Raw genomic sequence first — 18,278 nt, forward strand, 5'->3', positions numbered from 1 at the left:
GTTACACCGTCTCCCCCTGAGGGACCTGTCCTGGTGACCGCGTGCCCAGCACCTGAAGGGACGCCAGGTGCACAGCGGGTGCTCGTGAAAATCAGGGGCTGGGGCTGGGATCAGCGGCAGAGCGCTCGCTCGCCTGGCCCACGTGAGGCCCTGGGTTCGATCCTTGGCACCACGTAAAGAGGAACAAGTAGAATAAAGGCATCTGTCCACCCACAACTACTAACAAAACCCCCCAAAACCAAAACCGAGTGAGAGGGGGAAGGGGCGCCCCTCTACCCGGTTCCCCTACCCTGTCCCTCTACCCCGTCCCTGAGCAGGCAGCAGGGGGCTGCCTTGGGAGGTGCCTGCGATTCAGCTCTGTAGTCCTGGAAGCCCCAGGCAGTGAGCTCAGGTTCTACTGGGAAACTGGGAAGAAGCTCGCGGATTGGGTCCAAATGCAAGGTCAAGTTCAACGTCCTCACAAACCTTCTCATAGATTGGTGTCACAACTCCCAACCACCCCTGGCCGGCCACCTGCTAGAGACGGGTCCCAGCAGCTTTGACCCTCACCAGGACTCAGAGAGTCGACTGGCAGGAGCCAGAGGTGGAAGGAGAGGACGCAGCGCCCATCACGGTCAGGGCAGGGCCCTGGGTGGGCTGGGACTCCACGGCATCCCCAGGGGGTTCGACACAGTCCCTTTCTCACTGTGTTTGCCATAAAACCTAAACTCCTTGTTCCCAGAGTGGGTGACCTGGTCACTTCCTCTATGCCTCAGTTTCCGCTTGAGAGTGTCACCAGGGCTGTGTGGATGACCCACGCCACGTCACCTGGCGCCTAGTGAGAGCTCAGCCGAGGTCAGCTGGCACCGTCCACAGGAGCCCGGGCCACCTGAGAGCTCCTGTGCCTTCCCCCAGCACTTCGGGGGTCCCTACGTGGACCCGCTGGTCCCGCCACACCCAGAACTCAAGGCGGCTCCTCCCACCCCGCGCACTGACCGTGCATCTGGTAGGGGTAGGGGCTCTGTCCAGGGGCCGCGGTGCTGAAGCTGGAGCCGTAGCCGAGGAACCCGCTCTGGCTGGGGGAGTGGTTCAGGTTGTCCTCCGTCTTGATGCCTTGGGAGGGGGAAGAGGCACCGAGGACACAGGGTTAGAAGCTTCCCATGGCCTCCCAGACCCCGAGGCCAGTCCCCACAGAGCCGCGCCCTCAGCCTCCAGCCAGCAGCCGCTCGAGGGCAGACACCTGCTGCACACGCTCTGCCCCTGGCTGGCCCTGGATAGTCAAGATCTAAATGAGGCACTTTTTCTTTTTTGGAAAAATCATGACATTTCACCCCAAAGTATATATTGATGGCTTCTCTGAGAACAGGATGGTCCTGCAAAACGGGACCAGGCTACCACGTGACGACAGGCTGTCCTGGCAGTTTCCCTCGCTGGTTTCCCGTGTCATTCATGGGTCCAGGGCTGTCTCCGTGACATCGAGCCTGGTGCCAGAGGCTATTTATTTCTTACACTCTAGAACACCATGACAAGCGGGGACGGGGGAGGCAGGCCAAGAGGGTCTCACGCTTTGTCCACGCTACCTGCCTGGCTTTCGGGGTGCGTGAGCCAGCCCCCGAACCCACTGCATAGTGCCATGTATGGCTTAAGTGTCCATCAGGTCCTGGGTGAAGGATGTCACTTAATGGTAAGACACACCCTCTGCCCTGCCCTGGGGACCTGCTTAACCCAGCGCTGGCAGCCACAGCATAAATCTGCCTTCTGATCCAGCAAACCCGACATGATGGCCCGAAGCGCAGGGGCCAGCCCAGGAGCAACTGGCTGGGGGAAGGACGGCATTGAGGGTGACAGGCTGACCCCTTCCCGGTGGCCCACTCACTTTCTGTTTACTAAAATGTAATGAACACACTCTAGAAAATTCAAACTGTCAGAGGCATAAAGAAAAGCGTCTTCTCCACCCCTGACCCTGGACCCAGCTCTCCTTCCCCCAGGCAGCACTGGGCTGTGGTTCCTGGGTTCACCCCACAGACAGGTGTGTGAGGTTACAGGTGGGGACTCACTTTTTCATAAAACAAATGGAAGGCTGGGTGGGCGCAGTGGCACAGGCCTGTGGTCCCTATAGCTCAGGAGGCTGAGGCAGGAGGATCACAACTTTAAAGCCAGCCTCAGCAACTTAGCAAGGCCCTAAGCAACTCAGTGAGACCCTGTCTCTAAATACAATGTTAAAAAGGGCTGGGGATGTGGCTCAGTGGTTAAGCATGCTGGGTTCTACCCTTGGGACCAAAAAATCAATCGATCGATCAATTGAAGGGATCTATAATGCTCTTCTGCAATTTTCTCTTTCACTGCATCAGTTAATGAAGCGCCTCCTTCTTCCATATTTGCAGCTGTGCCGTATTTCACGTACGTAAGTATCACACACACACATGTCTGCTCCAGTGTGGTTCACAGTTATCACACACACACTTTGGTGTGCCCGTACAGGTATGTCTTGGGTAAATTCCCAGGAGTCCAAGGGCAGAAGACATTTTTGAGGACATTGCTAAATAAACAGGGTCACAAGGAGTGAGCGCCGGCTCCCCACACCCTCTTCAAGTCCTCCTTGTCTGACAGCTGAGTATAAAGCAGGATCTTGCTGCTGTTCAGTTTTTCATTTCCTTGAAGAAGGTTTCCAGTTCTGGGGGTGGTTTTGTGGTTGAGGGTTCCCTTTTCCACGGTCCCCCTGGGAATCGGGAGCTGGACTCGGAGTCAGGAGATGCGGTGGGTGACCTGGACAGCTTGTCCCGCGACCTTGGCCTAGAAGCCTGCTTCCACATGAAATGCAGGTTGTCAGGGAAGTAAAGGGGCGGAAAGGGCCGAAGCTTCGAACCCTGACGAGGCACCCAGAGCACATCCTTCATCCTCACGGCAAAGCCACTGAACGGGCCGTTCTCTCTCCCCGTGTTAAGGATGTGGAGGTCCAGAAACAGTCCAGGAGACAGGGTCCTGCAAATGGCAGCTGACTGTGAGGTCAGGAGTCAGCAGTGGTGGGAAGGGGTGCTCTGGTGTGGACCTGAGGTGTCCCCAGAAGCTCCTGGGTCAAGGCAGCAATGTCCAGAGGTGGTTGGTTCTGAGATCAGGGACCTCGTGGGTCCACCCTGGTTGGAATGGACTGGGTGGTGACTGCAGGCAGGGGTGTGGCTGGAGGGGGCCGGTCATGGCCATGTCCTAGAAGGGTCCCCCTCCCCTGCGGCCCTGGCGCTGTCTCTCCTGCTCCCCAGCTGCCATGACGGGACCAGGGCTCCTCCTCCAGGGCCTTCCGCCATGATGCTCTGCCTCCCCGAGGCCCAGAGCAAAGGAGTCGGCCTCCGTGGACGGAGCCTCTGAAACTCTGAGCCCAGACTAACCTTTTCTCCTCTAAGTGGTTCTCGTTGGGTTCTCGTTGGTCACAGTGATGTAAGCTGACCAACCCGAGGGGCTTCGTGTGGCCGACAATGTGACTCTTCAGTGACAGTGATCACAGAGTAACGGGTGAACTTGACCTGCACCTTCTTTTGCTCAGGGTGCTGGGCAGGTCAGCCAGGCGCTAGGGACAGTCTGTCTCCCTGGGCACCTGGAGTCACCCTAAACTGTGTGGTGCCACCCCAGGTCCTGCACGGGCCCTGCCCCTGGCCTCCCTCGCACCCTCTGCTCAAGCCACGGCTCAGCCGGATCCCTCATTTTAGCGGCTGGCGTCCACGTCCCCGTGTTCAGCCAGTGCCTGGAGGGGGGCGCTTCTGGGTCAATGCCGGGTTCTACCCTCATGGCCCAGGATGGAGGGACGCGGCTCCTCCTGCAGCACTAGAGCGTCTTGTCTTGGCCGGACCTGGGCAAGGCCACTGGGGTGTCCAGAGAGCGTGGGTCTCCTTCATCGTAAACAGAGACGAACTGCAAGAACATCTCTGCACTCAGGGTCTTTGCAGTGGGGTCCCCTCTGCCTGGAACGCACACCCCGCTCCTGGTTACGCCTCTGTCTGCTAACGGCTCTCATCCTCCATCGCTCAGCTTGAAGGCTGCCTCCCAGGACTCGCTGGGCCTCCACAGCAGGGAGTCTGCCCTCAGGTCCCTCATCACCGGCTGTTCCTTTATCACCTGTCCCCTCCTGAGGCTGAGTGCCCAGGAGGGCAGGGGCTGGACCAGCCTTGTCCACTGCGGTATCCCCACACGTGGCTCACTCTCTGGCAGGTAGCAGGTGCTCAGTAAATATCAGAAGAGGGAATGAACATGAAAGAAAAATAAGGATTTTCACTCTTTTGTTTGCTGAAGGGCTGGACCCTAAAATTCTGACCCGTGAGGCCGGGAGGAGGTGGCTGGGGATGTGAAGGGCCTCATCCTGTAGGTCAGTGTTGCCCGGTTGTGGTCTGGGCGCTGCCACAGTTCACAGTGGGAAAGGGCAGGTAGCGGGGAGGACGTGGTCACCCTCCCAACCTGGTGCTGCCGTGGCTCTGAGGCCCTGTCCGGACTCGTACTTCGTCACCTTTTTAAACTTTCAGTGTCTTTCATTTCTTTTTATTTTATCAGGTGTCCGTCCGGGATGGACTGAAAATTTTAAAGCAAAAAATCAAAACCTAGTCTTTCCCATCTACGGGAAGGCGCTGCGCCGCTGGCGGATATGTTCATGGCGAGGACAGTGGGGTGTTGAGGGCCACACCGAGTCGGGATGACGCACGGCATCCGGTGAGTTGTTCCTGGAGGAGCCGCATGGCGTTCGGGAGAGTTCCTGGGGAGCGCGTGTGGAGTGTGCTGGTGGAGTTCAGAAGCAAAGTGCGCTCCTCTCGAGTGGCTCGTGATTTGTGCCCAGCCAGACTGCGGCAGTGGGGACCCGCAAAGTGCCCGGGACTCCTCCATGCAGGAGCCTCTGCTGCAGCTCAGGGAGGCATGGGGGGGGGCAGTTCAGAGAGGGTGTCCCCAGCAGCAGGCCCGGGACGCAGGCTTCAGGTGCTGGAGCTCGGGTTCCAGGAGACAGCGGCAGAGAGAGCAGCAGACTGCGTGGTCAGCACAACCACCCCTGGTGCACTCGGGCCGCACGAGGGGCTGCCTGGCTTGTCCCCCAGGCCCAGCCTGCTCTCCCCGCTCCCTGATCACCCTCACACCCCTCAACCCTCCAGACATGTGGATTCCTGGGTTTCCATGTAGAGTCCTAATGGTGCGATACAGAAAAACACAGCAGAGAAGGACAGATAAGGTCCTGTGAAAGCGAGTCTGGGGTTGGCATTTTGAACAGGGTGATCTGAGAAGGTCCCATGAGGGAGGTGATATTTGAACAAAAACCCAAAGGAAGTGAAGAGAGCAAGATATGCGATGTCCAGAGGGAACAAGAGGTGCAAAGGCCCTGAGGTGGGTCATACTTCGAATGTTGGATGAGCAAACATGGAGGAGGCTAGCGTTGGAGAGAACAGTGAGCAAGGAGGTCAGAAAGGCCGTGGAGTGGGGCAGGGCAGGCAGACTGCAATGGGAAACCTCTGGCTTTGACCTGGAGTGACAAGAGTCCTGGGGGGCTCTGAGCACAGAGGATGGCAGGAACTGGTTTGTGTCTAAACCTGCTGCAGCCCCCTGTGTCTCAGATCTTATCTATTGTGCATGTAACACAGAATTCTCTCCCAGTTGATTGGTGTGCACACTGACCGAGGGCCTCCCCGGCCCCCAGTCACCCTGCACAGGCAGCCTTCACAGCTGGCCTCGCAGACCCGCCCTCGCTCTCCTGCTGGCCTTCACCGGTCACTTGTGGGCTCTGGTTACTCCACGGGGAGCCAAGGGAAGAAGGAGCAAGCCTGACTCCCCCAGAGCTACCGCACTTTGCTCTTCCTCGTGGGCAGCCCCGGCAGCGCTAAAAGATTCTGGGACAGGCTGGGAAAGCCGCGCACGCGCAGAGGACAGGCTCTCCCGCTTCCTGGGTTTCCACTCTGCCACTGGATGCCAACAGAGATCCCAGCAGCTTGGGAGGCTGAGGCAGGAGGATCACGAGTTCAAGGCCAGCCTCACCGGCTTAGTGGGACCCTGTCTCTAAATAAAATATAAAAGCTCTGGGAGGGGCTGGGGATGTGGCTCAAGCGGTAGCGCGCTCGCCTGGCATGTGTGCGGCCGGGGTTCGATCCTCAGCACCACATACAAAACAAAGATGTTGTGTCAGCCGATAACTAAAAAAAATAATAAAATTCTTTAAAAAAAAAAAAAAAAAAAGCTCTGGGAATGTGTCTCAGTGGTTAAGTGCCCCTGGATTCAATCCCTGGTACAAAAAAACAAAAAACAAACAAACAAACAAAAAAATAAAAAAAAGAAGAGAAAAAAGAAAAAGAAAGAAAGAAAGAAATGCAAGGAGATTGTAAACCTGCAGGGGTCTCTGGGAAGACAGAGACCCCCATTAACTTTTCAAGTTGGACGGTCTGTTCTTGGGTGTTTGTGGTATTGCTCTTTATGTTTTCCTCCATGTGTTAAATATTGCATAATAAAAAGAGAAAAAAATACCCAGTTTACCCAACACCCCTGTCTCTACTTGCTCCCTTCAGTTGCCCCGGCTCCCGGAGCTGTTCAAGCCAGAGTGAGCAGTGCCATGTGCCCGGGGCAGAGCCTCTCGACAAGATTCAGCAGGGTCTGAGCGGACGATGACACACGCTGCGTGCTCAGGCACGGCCAGGCAAAGGAAGCGGTTTTCCTCCACCTGCTGCTCCTCAGTGACTTGGACATTCTGGGGCTGTATGGCCACCTGGCTTCTATTGACACAGCTGTGACATTCACTGGGCACCGCCAGGGGCAGGGCCCTGAGAGCCAAGCCCTTTATATAGATCAGGGTCCATGGACTGAGTCCGGCCCCCCGCCTGTTAGTGTAAATAAAGTTTTATTGGAACACAGACACTCCCATCAGCGAACACACCATCTGGCTGCTTCCAGGCCACCACAGCAGAGCTGAATATTTGTGATGGAGACCACAGGGCCCACAAAATAGGCCCTGTTTAATATCCAGCCCTCTACAGACACAGTCAAGATGATCTCTGACATAGATGATTTTACTTGATCCTCACACCAACCACGGGAGGCTGGAGTCAGTATCACTTCCATTGTATGAACGAGGAAATGGAGGCCCAGGGAGGTGAGGCCATTCATGGGCTCTTACAACCGGCCCTGGGCGGCGGAATCCCAGGCGGGTGATCTGAGCACCTACCCTGTGCCACCTGGGAAAGTCACTGAGACAGTTAACTAACCTTGAACCGGATTAACTTCCATCCGTCCGAGGCCGTGTTTTGTCTGGGAACAGGACTAGTTTTCTCTTTTATGTGAAAAATAATGAGGCTGCATTTTTCTTGGCTGTCAGCCAGGCCGGGTAGCTTACATGTGATTGTATCAGGGCGGGGGGATGGGGAGAGTCAGAAATGATGCCCACACCTGTCACAGGTAATCCCCCAGGATTTATAAAACCCACATCCGGGCAGTGGGGCTCCGGATCCAGGCTGCCTGGGTTTAATTCCACCTCTGCCGCCAGCCAGCTGGGTGACCTTGGGTGAGTTGTTTACCCTCTCTGATCCTCTGCTTCTGGGTTTCTCAAGGGAGGATCCTGGCGTGACCTTCCTTGTAGGGGTGAGACGGGGACTAAAGGAATTAAAGGACATCAAGCAAAGTGAGGGGTGAGAAGTCAACAATGGTGGCGTGTGGTCAGCTGTTTCTGCAGCTGTGGTCCCTGCCGTGGCCTCCAGATCCCCCTCGGTCTCTCCAGTGGCCTTTCTGCCTCCCCAGCCTCCGCCCTCTGCTCGCAGGCCTCCCGCGGCTTCCTGTCTCACCGGGAACAGACCCCGGGTCTGCTCAGAGGCTCAGGCTCTGCCGCCCGGTCCACCAGCCTGGCCCCAGGCGCCGGCTGCTGGTCTTCTTGGACCTGCCCGGTCCCTGCCTGTTTCCGCAGCTGCCCTCTGCCTGGGTGTCCCCCTCCTGTGCCTGCACAAGGCCCCCTCTCCTTCTCGGCCGAATCAGCTGCTCATTTCAAAGGTCTTCCCTGCCCAGAACCTATCTCCCGGGAGCCCCTGGTCGTCCTTGGACACCACCCTCTTGTGGTTTGAAATGCAGAAACATCTGAAATGTGTCTTTTTCTCCCTCAGGACAGGGTTGGCTTATTCAGTCAGTTTTTTTACGTGGTGCTGGGGATGGGACCCAGAGCCTCACACACGCTAGGAGAGTGCCCTTCCACTGAGCCCCCGCCCGGCCCTGGGACAGGGTCTGCCAACTCAAGTGTCTCCCGGGGACAGGCAGGTCCCTTGAGGAAGTAAGTGGGCTGGGTGGGGCCTGTGGCAAACTGAGGCGAATGGGAACAGCGTGAGCCAGGGACCCTGGAGTCATCCCTCGCCAGCCCCAGACTCGCAGCTAATGTTTAAAACATCCAACGGATCACACCCAAAGATCACACCCCCGCTCCCCGGGGTCTTCAGCCTCCGAGTTCCGAGAAGATGTCCGCACATGACCACAGAGGAGTGGAGGAATGAGAGACGGGGCGGAGGGGGGACCGTGAGGGACAAAGGGAACCCGCGCCCCGTCTCTGCAGGAAGCAAGGCCACGTGGCTGGGAAGACAGCGGAGCCTGTCGCCCTCACAGGTGGGGAAACCGAGGCCTGAGGGTCAGGGTCCCGCATCTGGAAGGCAGGCCTGCTGTCCCCCTCCTGTGCTCTCTCCACTGGACGCCAGGATCTGGGTGGACTGCACGGCCACGACTTGGGGGTTCTGCTGTGTCCTCCTCTGTGACCGTCCCTTGTGTTCAACCAGCGGCCCCAGGGGAGGCTGACCGACCTCTGGCTGCATGGTGGACGTGCGGTCAGTGTGGCCATCGGGGCGTTCCACCTTCTCTGCCCAGTGTCAGGGCTGGGTAGGGGGGCTCCAGCCGGAGCCTTTCTGGGACTGGGCGGGAAGCTCTATTTTGGGGAGCTGCAGCCTGGGAGTTCTAGAGCTTTCTCTGCCCCCACAGCAGGAGGCCTGGCCTGAGACGGGCCCACGCTGAAGGACACAGGCCGCGTTGCTCTGATCTTGTCACTTGTGCACCTGGATCCAGCCCTGCCTGAACAGGTTGGTCCCTAAGCTGATGGGTGGGTTTTGGTCACTCACTACCTAGGGCACTGGGTGACACCTCAATTAGACAGAAGGGAACGGGGTGGACAAAGCCCAGAGGCGGGACAGACCAGCGGGTTCCCGAGTCCCCAGTTCCTAGCAGGGAAGTGTTGGCAGCCAGGAGGAGAGGCCACCTGTGAGCCCCCACACCCGTTCCTCCCTCTCTGACACCACCTGCTGTTTCCTTGGAGAGAAGCCCCCCCCAGGCAATCCTCTGGCCTCCCCACCTCTGTAAGCGGTGCCCCAGGACCCAGTTTGACCAATGAGGGCCCGTATGGGACCCTGTTGGAAGCCTCAGGAAGATGGACTCTCCATTGGAGATGCTGAGCTAAAGGGAGGCAGTTCACAGGCACCGTCTTTGTTGCTACGCGGGAGAACTTAGGTGGCAGAGAGACACATCCCTCACCATGTCATCTGAGCCCCTGGATCCAGCCACACCTGATGATATTGGGATCCCCAGATGTACCAGCTTGTGAGCCACTAAATCCCCAGTTAATCCCTCAACTGTCTTGGGTTAGGGTTCTGATTCTTGCCGTTAAAAGAGCCCTTGATTGAATCTAGAGAATTTGAACCATGTTTACAGGGTCTTTCTTTACCTCCAGTCCAAAGCCTGGCTGCATTCTCCACTCTGCAGTTAACTGGGGCAGAAGGGAAGGACCAAGGGCGTGATGTCAGGACCCCGGGGTTGAGAGCAAAGCCAGGGCTGTCAGGTACTCACTGTAGGAAGGGATTCCGTAGGCTTGTGCCGGAGGCGGGTAGGCCGTGTAGGGGACAGCCTGCTGGATCCCCCCGCCGTACTGCGTCTGGCCGTAGGCCGCCATGGCGGTGGGAGGCTGGCTGGGCAGGCCACGGGAGCAAGGCCTGTGTGGAGGGAAAGAAGCCTGAATCTCCTGGCGTGGCCCAGCAGCCCTCCCACCACCTTTCCTGGGGTATTAACTCTTTCCAGGGAAGGAGCGAGTTACGTGTCCATCAAATCTCACTTCATTTTCCTCCTGGGAATCAGGAAGACTGAGTCCCCTGTTGCCCGTGCAGTCAGATCAACCCATGTGGGCAGTTATACTGTAAGCCACTCCCAGGTGTGGCCAAGGCAACCCCCGACCACACACACCCCTCCTGCTCTCTCTCTCCTCTTTTGGTAACAGAGGTGGAGGGCAAGTTTGCAAGGGCAAAGCCATGATCTGGGAAAACCTGTGTCCCTGAGTTGGCTAGTGGAGGAGGCTGCCCCAGAGTTTCACCAGATCCATGCTGGACTGGATATGAGTAACTAAAAGCAAACAAACCAGTAAACAAAAACAAAAACAAAAAAACAAAAAACAAGCAGCCAAACAAATCCCCCAAACCTTTGTCATGTGAAACTGCTGAGACTTCAGGGTTCGCTGCTTGTTGCAGCAGAACCTATCCTACCCTGACTATCCATCCTAACTGAAATACCTTCCCAGCTTCAACAGAGCTGCCAATCAAGATGTCCTGCTCATAGTCAAGGGGTGGGACAGGGTGAAGGTCAGCCAATCAAACTGCCCTGGGAGTCCAACAGTTACACTCTGAAATGTCTGTCCTTCCATTTCCTATCTCGTGGGTCCCTGAAGCTGTCCTGCACTGCGTCTTTCTCCAGGTCCAGCTGCAAGGGCTGGGCTTTCAAGGGCCACTCCCCAAGACCTTTGTGATATCGTGACTGCCACCAACCACCGTTATCTTACGTGGGCTGGGAATCGTGTCACCTAGGCCTGGCGTGTGCTTTCGACCTCATCTAATGCTTTTAGGAACGCTTTGTAAATGGAGCCCTTACAGTTCCCATGTTAGAAATGAAGGATTCGGAGCTTGGAGACCTGCAGAAGTGAACGAAGACCTAGACAGCGATGACCTAGAACTTCTGCCCTGGACGACTCTGACGTGTCACCACCCCTCCCCATTTCACAGATCACAAAACAGGCAGAGGAAGGCCAAACCCGCCAGAGCACACAGTGGGTACAGACTGTGACCCTGACTCTAGAACACGCCCCAAACTCTCGGCCATGTGGTCCCCGCCGGCCAGAGCAGGGGACTGGGGGCGTGTGTCTATCGTACTGAGTGTCCCCATCTGGCTCCGCTGAGGTCACCTCCTGTCACCCTAGGTAAAACTTGTCTGGTTCCAGGTTTATTGTTTATACAGACGTAAAATCTGATTCTCCCACGTATGGAGCCTCGTGGCAGGAAGTAAGACGGACACAAAGTCGGTGCGATGATAGAAGACGTCCCCCTCCCTGCTTTCTTCTTGACTCTCCCCCTGTGATAAAGGTTTGGGGGAACTTTTTCTGAAACGCACAGGGCACTCATTTGAGCGTTGGTTGGCAGAACCAGTCCCAGAAGGACTGTCACCTGTCCGAGTCCTGCCCTGTGGGGCCTGGCGGCCACATCCTGTGGGCCAGGCTTCCTCCCCGCGGAGGTCTTCTTGGAGAAGCCTCCGAGGCGCCCCTTTCCTTAGAAGGTGAGTAGGAGGTGGAATCCAAGGCGATTCGCTCCCCTCCCATCCAGGCCGATGAGGACTTGGATTAAACTGGGGCTAAAGGGTGGGATGCGCTCTAGCCAGGGCCCTAAAAACCTCCAGGGGACTTCTACTACCTAGGCCTCAGAGGTGACGGGAAAGGCAGGTGACGGAGCCTTCCGTACACAGGTCCTCCGTGGTGGGAAGGAAGGAGATCTCTGGATGCTGAGGAACGCACCATCTGGCCCCAGGGACACGTGGACACCTGGCCCCAGGGACACGTGGGCACCTGACCAGCCGACTCAGGGCTCCATGCACAGCCAAGGACTGGGACTGGCAGCTCCGAGGGTGGGCAGCAAGCAGAGGGCCCTGGGCACCTCACTCTGGGGCACTTAAGGCCCTGGGCTGGGAGCTGGTCCCCTGCTCTGTCCCCACTAGACTGAAGCCCTCCGAGGGCAGCGACTGTGTCTCCGTCTCCGGGTCCCAGATTTGGTACTGAGGGGAGTCGGGCGGATGCTAGAGAAGGAAGGGGCAGGGGAGGAAGGAGAGAAAGACGGAAGAGAGGAGGGGGAGGGAGGAAAGGAAGGGAGAGGGAGGGAGAGAAGGAATGGGGAGGAGCAGGGGAGGAGAAAGAGGTGGGGCGGAGGGAGGCAGGACAAGAAGGAGCCAGGCGAGGCCGCTCCCAGACCAGGGCCCAGGCCCCACTTCCCGGGTGGGCTGCTGGACCGCCCCCTTGTCCAGATGGGGTGGCCGAGAGCCACGCTGGGCTTCCTGTCCAGGAGACCTGCTGGAGCAGGAGCCCTCTCCCAATCTCACCCCCAAGGAACAGGGAGAGTGAGCAGGGGACACACTCACCTGGCAAAGAGCTGGGACACGCTCAGAGAGGCCGGTTTGGTGACACCTGAGGGGAAGAGAGACATTGGAGCTTAGTGGCTGCGGCGGACGTTGTGCAGAGCATGTGAGCTCCAGGGCAGCTTCAGCCGGAGGAGTGGAGGCCGGGGCTCTCCCCCGGGAAAGCTCATCCGAGGGCGTCAGGCAGCCCTCTCCCTGGTGTGGCGGGTTCAGAAGGCTCTCTGGGTGCCCTCGTGTCCCTGTACTCAGTGAAGGGTGACAAAGGCCTGTGGCAGGTCGAAGATCAGAGCACAGTCCACGCCCCTGCACGGGGTACCAAGGCCACGCTGAGGTCAGAGAGAGGCCCGCCCTTGGAACCAGAGGGGACCTGAGCCCAGCCAGCGGGGGCGTCTCCACTCCTGGGGAGAACCCGCCCTGCCTCAGCTGCAGCCCGAGCCCCAGGGTGGCAGGCGCTGGGCTCTGATTATTCCATTTCCCCTCTGCGGTGACATCATCCAGACGTTCGGACCTCCCCACTTCTGGTCCTTGGAGTTGTCGGCTGATCACCTCCTCGGCTCCAGCTGGGACCAGGCCTGCCTCCCGCAAGCGTCCTACGCACATTGGGCAGCCGCGGGAGACCCTGTGCGGAGGCGACGCGCGGGGGAGAACGGAGCTGGGAGGGAGTCTGCCAGAGGACAATTTGCAGGTGGACAGTTCACCTGGGGGCATTTTGGGGCGACAGCATCTCTAACAACCAGCGCGATGTGCTCTGGGCAGAGTCTGGTCGAGTCCTAGACGGTGGGTCTAGAGATGGTCACACCCCTGCCACCACACCTGCACCTGCTGGGGTTGCTGGCCAGGGCCCTAAGCCTCGCTGGGCCTCGGCGCTGCAGACCCGCTTGCACTTCCCACTCCCCCCTCCTCAGCTCTGAGGCTTCGTGGGGCTGCCTCCCTCCGAGGCCTCCCGTGCCGGGGCTGGGCGTGCCGCACGCGCAGGCATGAGGAGAGGTGCCGGTGCCGGTGCCGTCCACCTGTGCACTGGGTGCCCCACCCTCTGCGTTACCTGGATCAGTAGTTCAATCCTTATAAATGCCCTACGAGAAGGGTGCTCTCATGCCCAGGTGCAGAGCGGAGGCGCTCACCGGGGGCCACACAGAGTGTAAGCCGCGGGACTGTGATCTGAAGCCAGGAGGCCAGGCCTGAGGTCCCAACCGCGGACCCCGAGGCTGGACGGCGGCCTCATGGTGGCGCATCCCCTGGGAGCTGACTAGGAGCCAGGCTGGATCAGTGGTGCAGGTGCCTGACCCACTTAGTCCTCACAGCAGGGCGACAGGGAGGCAATGTCCCTTCCCCACGGCACAGAGAAGCTGGGGCTTCAGAGGTGAAGGGCCACGGGTGGGGGGTGGGGGGGCGAGTCCATGCCTGTCACCACCCCCTCCCAGCTGGGTCAAGTGCTGTTGAGCCCCTAAGCGCTGGGCCAGGGGGCTCCTCAGGTCCATCTAGAGAGACATGGCTGGAGGGTAAATGGACAGGTCTGGTTTAGTTCACAACAGTCAGCAGCTCGGCCCAGAGTGAACGGGACTGTCTTCCAACAGACGTGAATGTGTGCGCACGCGGAACGAGGGTGTCAAGATGTGTTTATTACAGGTCACAGTGAACACAGCCGAGCAGGCAAGGGTGTGCCCAGTGCCAAGGAGCCCTGGCACCCAGCAAGCACTCCCTCCCCTCGGCCCGCGCCCCAGGCAGGGTCCCCACATCGTCCCTTCCTCCTGGTCCCCAGGACCAGGGGACCCACCGTCTCATTCTAGGCGGAAGCTCCTGACTCGAGTATGTTTAGCAATAAATAAATTACTGAATTAAACATCTTGAATGTTTTCTTTAATAAACATGTAAATATTCACAAAAATCCAAACCTGTGGCAGCGGCATTCCTATGGGCACAGGCGAACTCGGCTTCCAGGAATGGGAAGCCAGCTTGCTCTCTCCAGGGGATCTGCCGCCTGTCCCCGCTGCTCTGAACCGTGCCCACCCCCAGGCTCCCTCCGCCCCTCTGCACCTGCCACGGCTCCCCTTCCCCCAGCAAGGGAGAAACTGGCCCGGTGAGCGTAGGGCTTTCCTTTTGCAGACTGCGCCAGTGTTCTCTACGGTGACCTGTTTAGCCTCTCCATCCCAGGACACCTAGGGGACAGAGGAGCTGGAGGACAGTGCGTTCCTGGAAGGGCCCTCTCTCCCTCTGACTCCCCTGGGGTCCCCACAGCTGTCTAAGCACCTTCCCGCCAGCGGAGACACCAGGCTCAGTGGGAGCAGCACCCGTCTGGGGCCGCGCAGGCGGAGGTGAGCTGTGTCGGTGCCCCTGGACGGGCCACGGTGGACTCACACTGCAACAGGTCAACAGGGCGTCATCCATGACAACTCAGAGTGCAGCCCTGGTGACCCGACCCCAAGGTGGCCCAGTCTGTCCACTCCAAGCTTCCCCTTCCTGTCGCGGGGACAGCGAGCTCTCAGGCGGGGAGGGTAGAGCCCCCTCCCTGACTTCCGCTTCCCTCACAGCTTCCTGGGGCGAGGAGGAGGGTCCACTAATCAGGCGGCCAGAACCTCCGGGACCAGCTCATCCATTCACCTGTCGCCCACCTGTGCAGGCGTGGGCTGCTGTCATGGGAAGGCAGCAGGCTCCTGTCCTGTGGAGGCTCCTGTCTACGACCTGATTCCAGTTAGAGGTGAGAAGGAAGGCAGCGGAGGCTGTGGCCCCTCCACATGCCCCGGCCTCCTGGGACTAGCCAAGATGCAGACTGTGATCCTGGAGGCCACAGGGCTGGTGCTGCAGGCCAGCACCCTAGGCTGGCCCAGGACCGCACATCACTAAGGTCACTAAGAAGCATCACAATTCTGGGTTCCTAGGAATAAATCTTCACCCAGAAACCACAAACTCTAAAGTATGTTGGAGTGAAGAAGGGAACACAGTGTCCCTTATCTGAACTGCTTGGAATCAGAAGTATTCTGGGTTTTTCCAGATCTCAGAATATTTGCATATGCATACTATAATGAGTCACGTGGAGCTGCATTAGTCAGTTTTCCATCCTATAACAAAATGCCTGAGGCTGTTCATGTATAAAGAGAAAAGGTTTATTTTGGCTCAGGGTTCTGGAGTTTCAAGACTGAACTGAACCTTATGGCTTTGGGCCTCTGGCAAAGGTTCCACACCATGATGGGAGTGCTCACCTCAGGAGCCAGGATGTGGAGAGGAGGAGGAGACCCTGGAGGACATGCTGACCTAAGGACCCCCTGCTGGGCCCCACTCCTAAGACCCCACTCCTAAGTGCTTCCCCACAGACCAGCCTGAGGACCAAGCCTTTCCCATGTGCACCCCTGGGGGACATTCAAGATCCTAATGTAGCAGGAGGGGACCCAAGACATTTAGGTTTCGTCAACACCTTATACACACCCTGAAAATAATTTTATGTAACATATTTAATGATTTCATGCACGAAGCAGTTTCATAGTGGAGAGTTTCTCACTTGGACGGGTCCTGTCTGCCCTCAAAAAGCTTCAGTTTTTGGAGCTTTTCAGACCAGGGTGCTCCACCGGCATAAAGGAGCAAAAACAAGATCCAGTTCATCCAAGACACTACGGCTGGATTCTGTGTGGCACACACTCAGACATCACTTTCCTGAGGACACACACGGTCGATCCATGCGTCCGTTCACAGGTTCGGCAAGTGCTCACTGTGCACCCACTGTGGGCCAAAGCCGTGATTCAGTCTCATGACCTGCTAACTTAACCTCTGTCCAGAGAAAGCAGCAGGCCTCAGTGGTCAGCTTCAAGTTCAACTCCAAACCTGGCTCGGCGGCACTGGAGCTGTGTGACCCTGGGCCCGTCTCTTCCCCTCCCTGAGCCTCAGTTTCCTCATCTGAAACACGGGGCAACGGCTCACACCTGCAAAGGAGGCAGGCACCTGTCGAGTGGCAACTGCTTCACAGGCGAGGAGCCACACTAGCCTCCTGCTCTTGGGGCCTGCTGAAGCCATGGCCATCGTCTGCGCCTGCTCTGCGCCTGCTCTGCGCCTGCTCTGCGCCTGCTCTGCGCCTGCTCTGCGCCTGCTCTGCGCCTGCTCTGCGCCTGCTCTGCGCCTGCTCTGCGCCTGCTCTGCGCCTGCTCTGCGCCTGCTCTGCGCCTGCTCTGCGCCTGCTCTGCGCCTGCTCTGCGCCTGCTCTGCGCCTGCTCTGCGCCTGCTCTGCGCCTGCTCTGCGCCTGCTCTGCGCCTGCTCTGCGCCTGCTCTGCGCCTGCTCTGCGCCTGCTCTGCGCCTGCTCTGCGCCTGCTCTGCGCCTGCTCTGCGCCTGCTCTGCGCCTGCTCTGCGCCTGCTCTGCGCCTGCTCTGCGCCTGCGCAGCCTTCCCGCGCTCACTGGGCCATGGAGAAGCTAAAGGTTCTGAAGCAGCCACCCTGTCACCCTGCCCCACTGGACCCCAGGGCCAATGCCTGACCATCCCCAGAGAGTGGAGGGGCCTCCAGGCAGTGCAGCCTGGAGGCAGATCCCGCCAGCCAGGTGACATCTCTCAAGGGAGTCATTTCGCGTCCCTGAGAGCGTGGTCAAGTCACTCTGATAACCAGGGACAGCGCATTTGAAGAGCATGGGACCAGGTCCAGCAGCACGTGCCCCAATTCCGACTCTTACTCTTGTGCGCCTCAAGACATCCTTTGTCCCTTGTGGTGGTTGAGGACAGAGGTGGCATCTCCCATGTGTGACGACTTTAGGGGACCCGCCGAGAGGAGCTCTTTCCTGAACTCTCATCTTCAGCGGGCAGCGGGCACGAGGCCGGCCCAGTCCTTCCTGGAGGTGGTGAAGTCATGCTCTTGAAGTGACCTTCTTCCCAGGGGCTCTGAAGACTCATTCGTAAGCAGTTGGGATGTCCCCATGCTGGAGGCTGGGGTGACCGTGTGAGGAGGAGTGGCTGGGGGGACTCCCAGAGGGCAGCGCCCGCCCTCAGCCGAGGGGTCTGCTGTCCTCAGGCTCCAGCCCAGCTCCCCGAGTGGCCCTGGTGTGAGGCCCTGCAAGGCCAGCTGGGGAGCACTGTGGCGGCCCAGAGAGGGGCGGGCCGGGTCCAGAGCTCCCCAGGCAGGACCTGGGCGGCTGGACCTGGTGGACGAGAGGCACCGAGCTCCACCAGCCTCAGGCTGGAGCCAGCCAGACGGAAACTGAACATGGGGTCTGGGCTGGCTCAGGGAGGGGAGGCCCAGGGAGGGGAGGCCCAGGGAGGGGAGGCCCAGGGAGGGGAGGCCCAGGGAGGGCCCTCCCGGGAGGGAGCACGGGTTCCACCTGCCCTGAAACACTTAATGAGATTAGGGCCTCTTTTGAAAGAGAAAATTCCTCCCATTCAGCAGCCCGCCCTTAGCATCTCTGCCCGCCCCCCTTCCAGAGAGGGGACAATTCAGTCCGATTTTCCCTTGAACAGTGACGACTGACAGGGCCTGTTCCCAGGTGGCTCCTGCAAGCCGGGCGCCTGCTCTGGGCGGGTTAGCTGCTTTCTCCCCGTAACCACCGGCAAGAAGCTCTCGTTATCGGTGACTACAGACGTGGGAAGGCAGGGGACCTCAGAACTCTACCAGGACTCACAGCCAGTAGGAACCGGAACTGTCCGTCATAAGCTCCCTGTTTCTCCCGACCACCCATCTGTCCCCGCGTCCGCCCATCCATCCATCCTAGTTTGCCATCTCTGCTGTACTGCGACCTGGACACCAAGTCCTAGCTGGACGGGAAGGGGGACTGAAATCCACGTGCAGGACGGACTCGGTGCCCAGGTCAAGGTCCGCCCTGGTGCTCAGCCGACTTGGCCGGAAGGTCCACCCTGACCCATCAGACCAGGGGCTGGGACCCAGGTGTGACTATTAAACACAGAAAGTCAGACACTCCCCAG

General features: G+C 58.7%; 1 protein-coding gene across 1 annotated transcript in view; it reads right to left on the minus strand.

The window, feature by feature from the left end:
- Eya2 (EYA transcriptional coactivator and phosphatase 2) overlaps positions 1–18,278 on the minus strand; it is a 189,094-nt gene that overhangs the window by 106,329 nt on the left and 64,487 nt on the right. Inside the window, exons 3-5 of the mRNA XM_077109204.1 lie at positions 12,391–12,436; positions 9,793–9,935; positions 976–1,092 (exon numbers count right to left, since the gene is read on the minus strand). Of these exons, the coding sequence (XP_076965319.1) occupies positions 976–1,092; positions 9,793–9,935; positions 12,391–12,436 (306 nt within the window). The remainder of the gene's footprint in view (positions 1–975; positions 1,093–9,792; positions 9,936–12,390; positions 12,437–18,278) is intronic.

Source organism: Callospermophilus lateralis, chromosome 3 (assembly GCF_048772815.1).
Source record: "Callospermophilus lateralis isolate mCalLat2 chromosome 3, mCalLat2.hap1, whole genome shotgun sequence".
NCBI lineage: Eukaryota > Metazoa > Chordata > Mammalia > Rodentia > Sciuridae > Callospermophilus > Callospermophilus lateralis.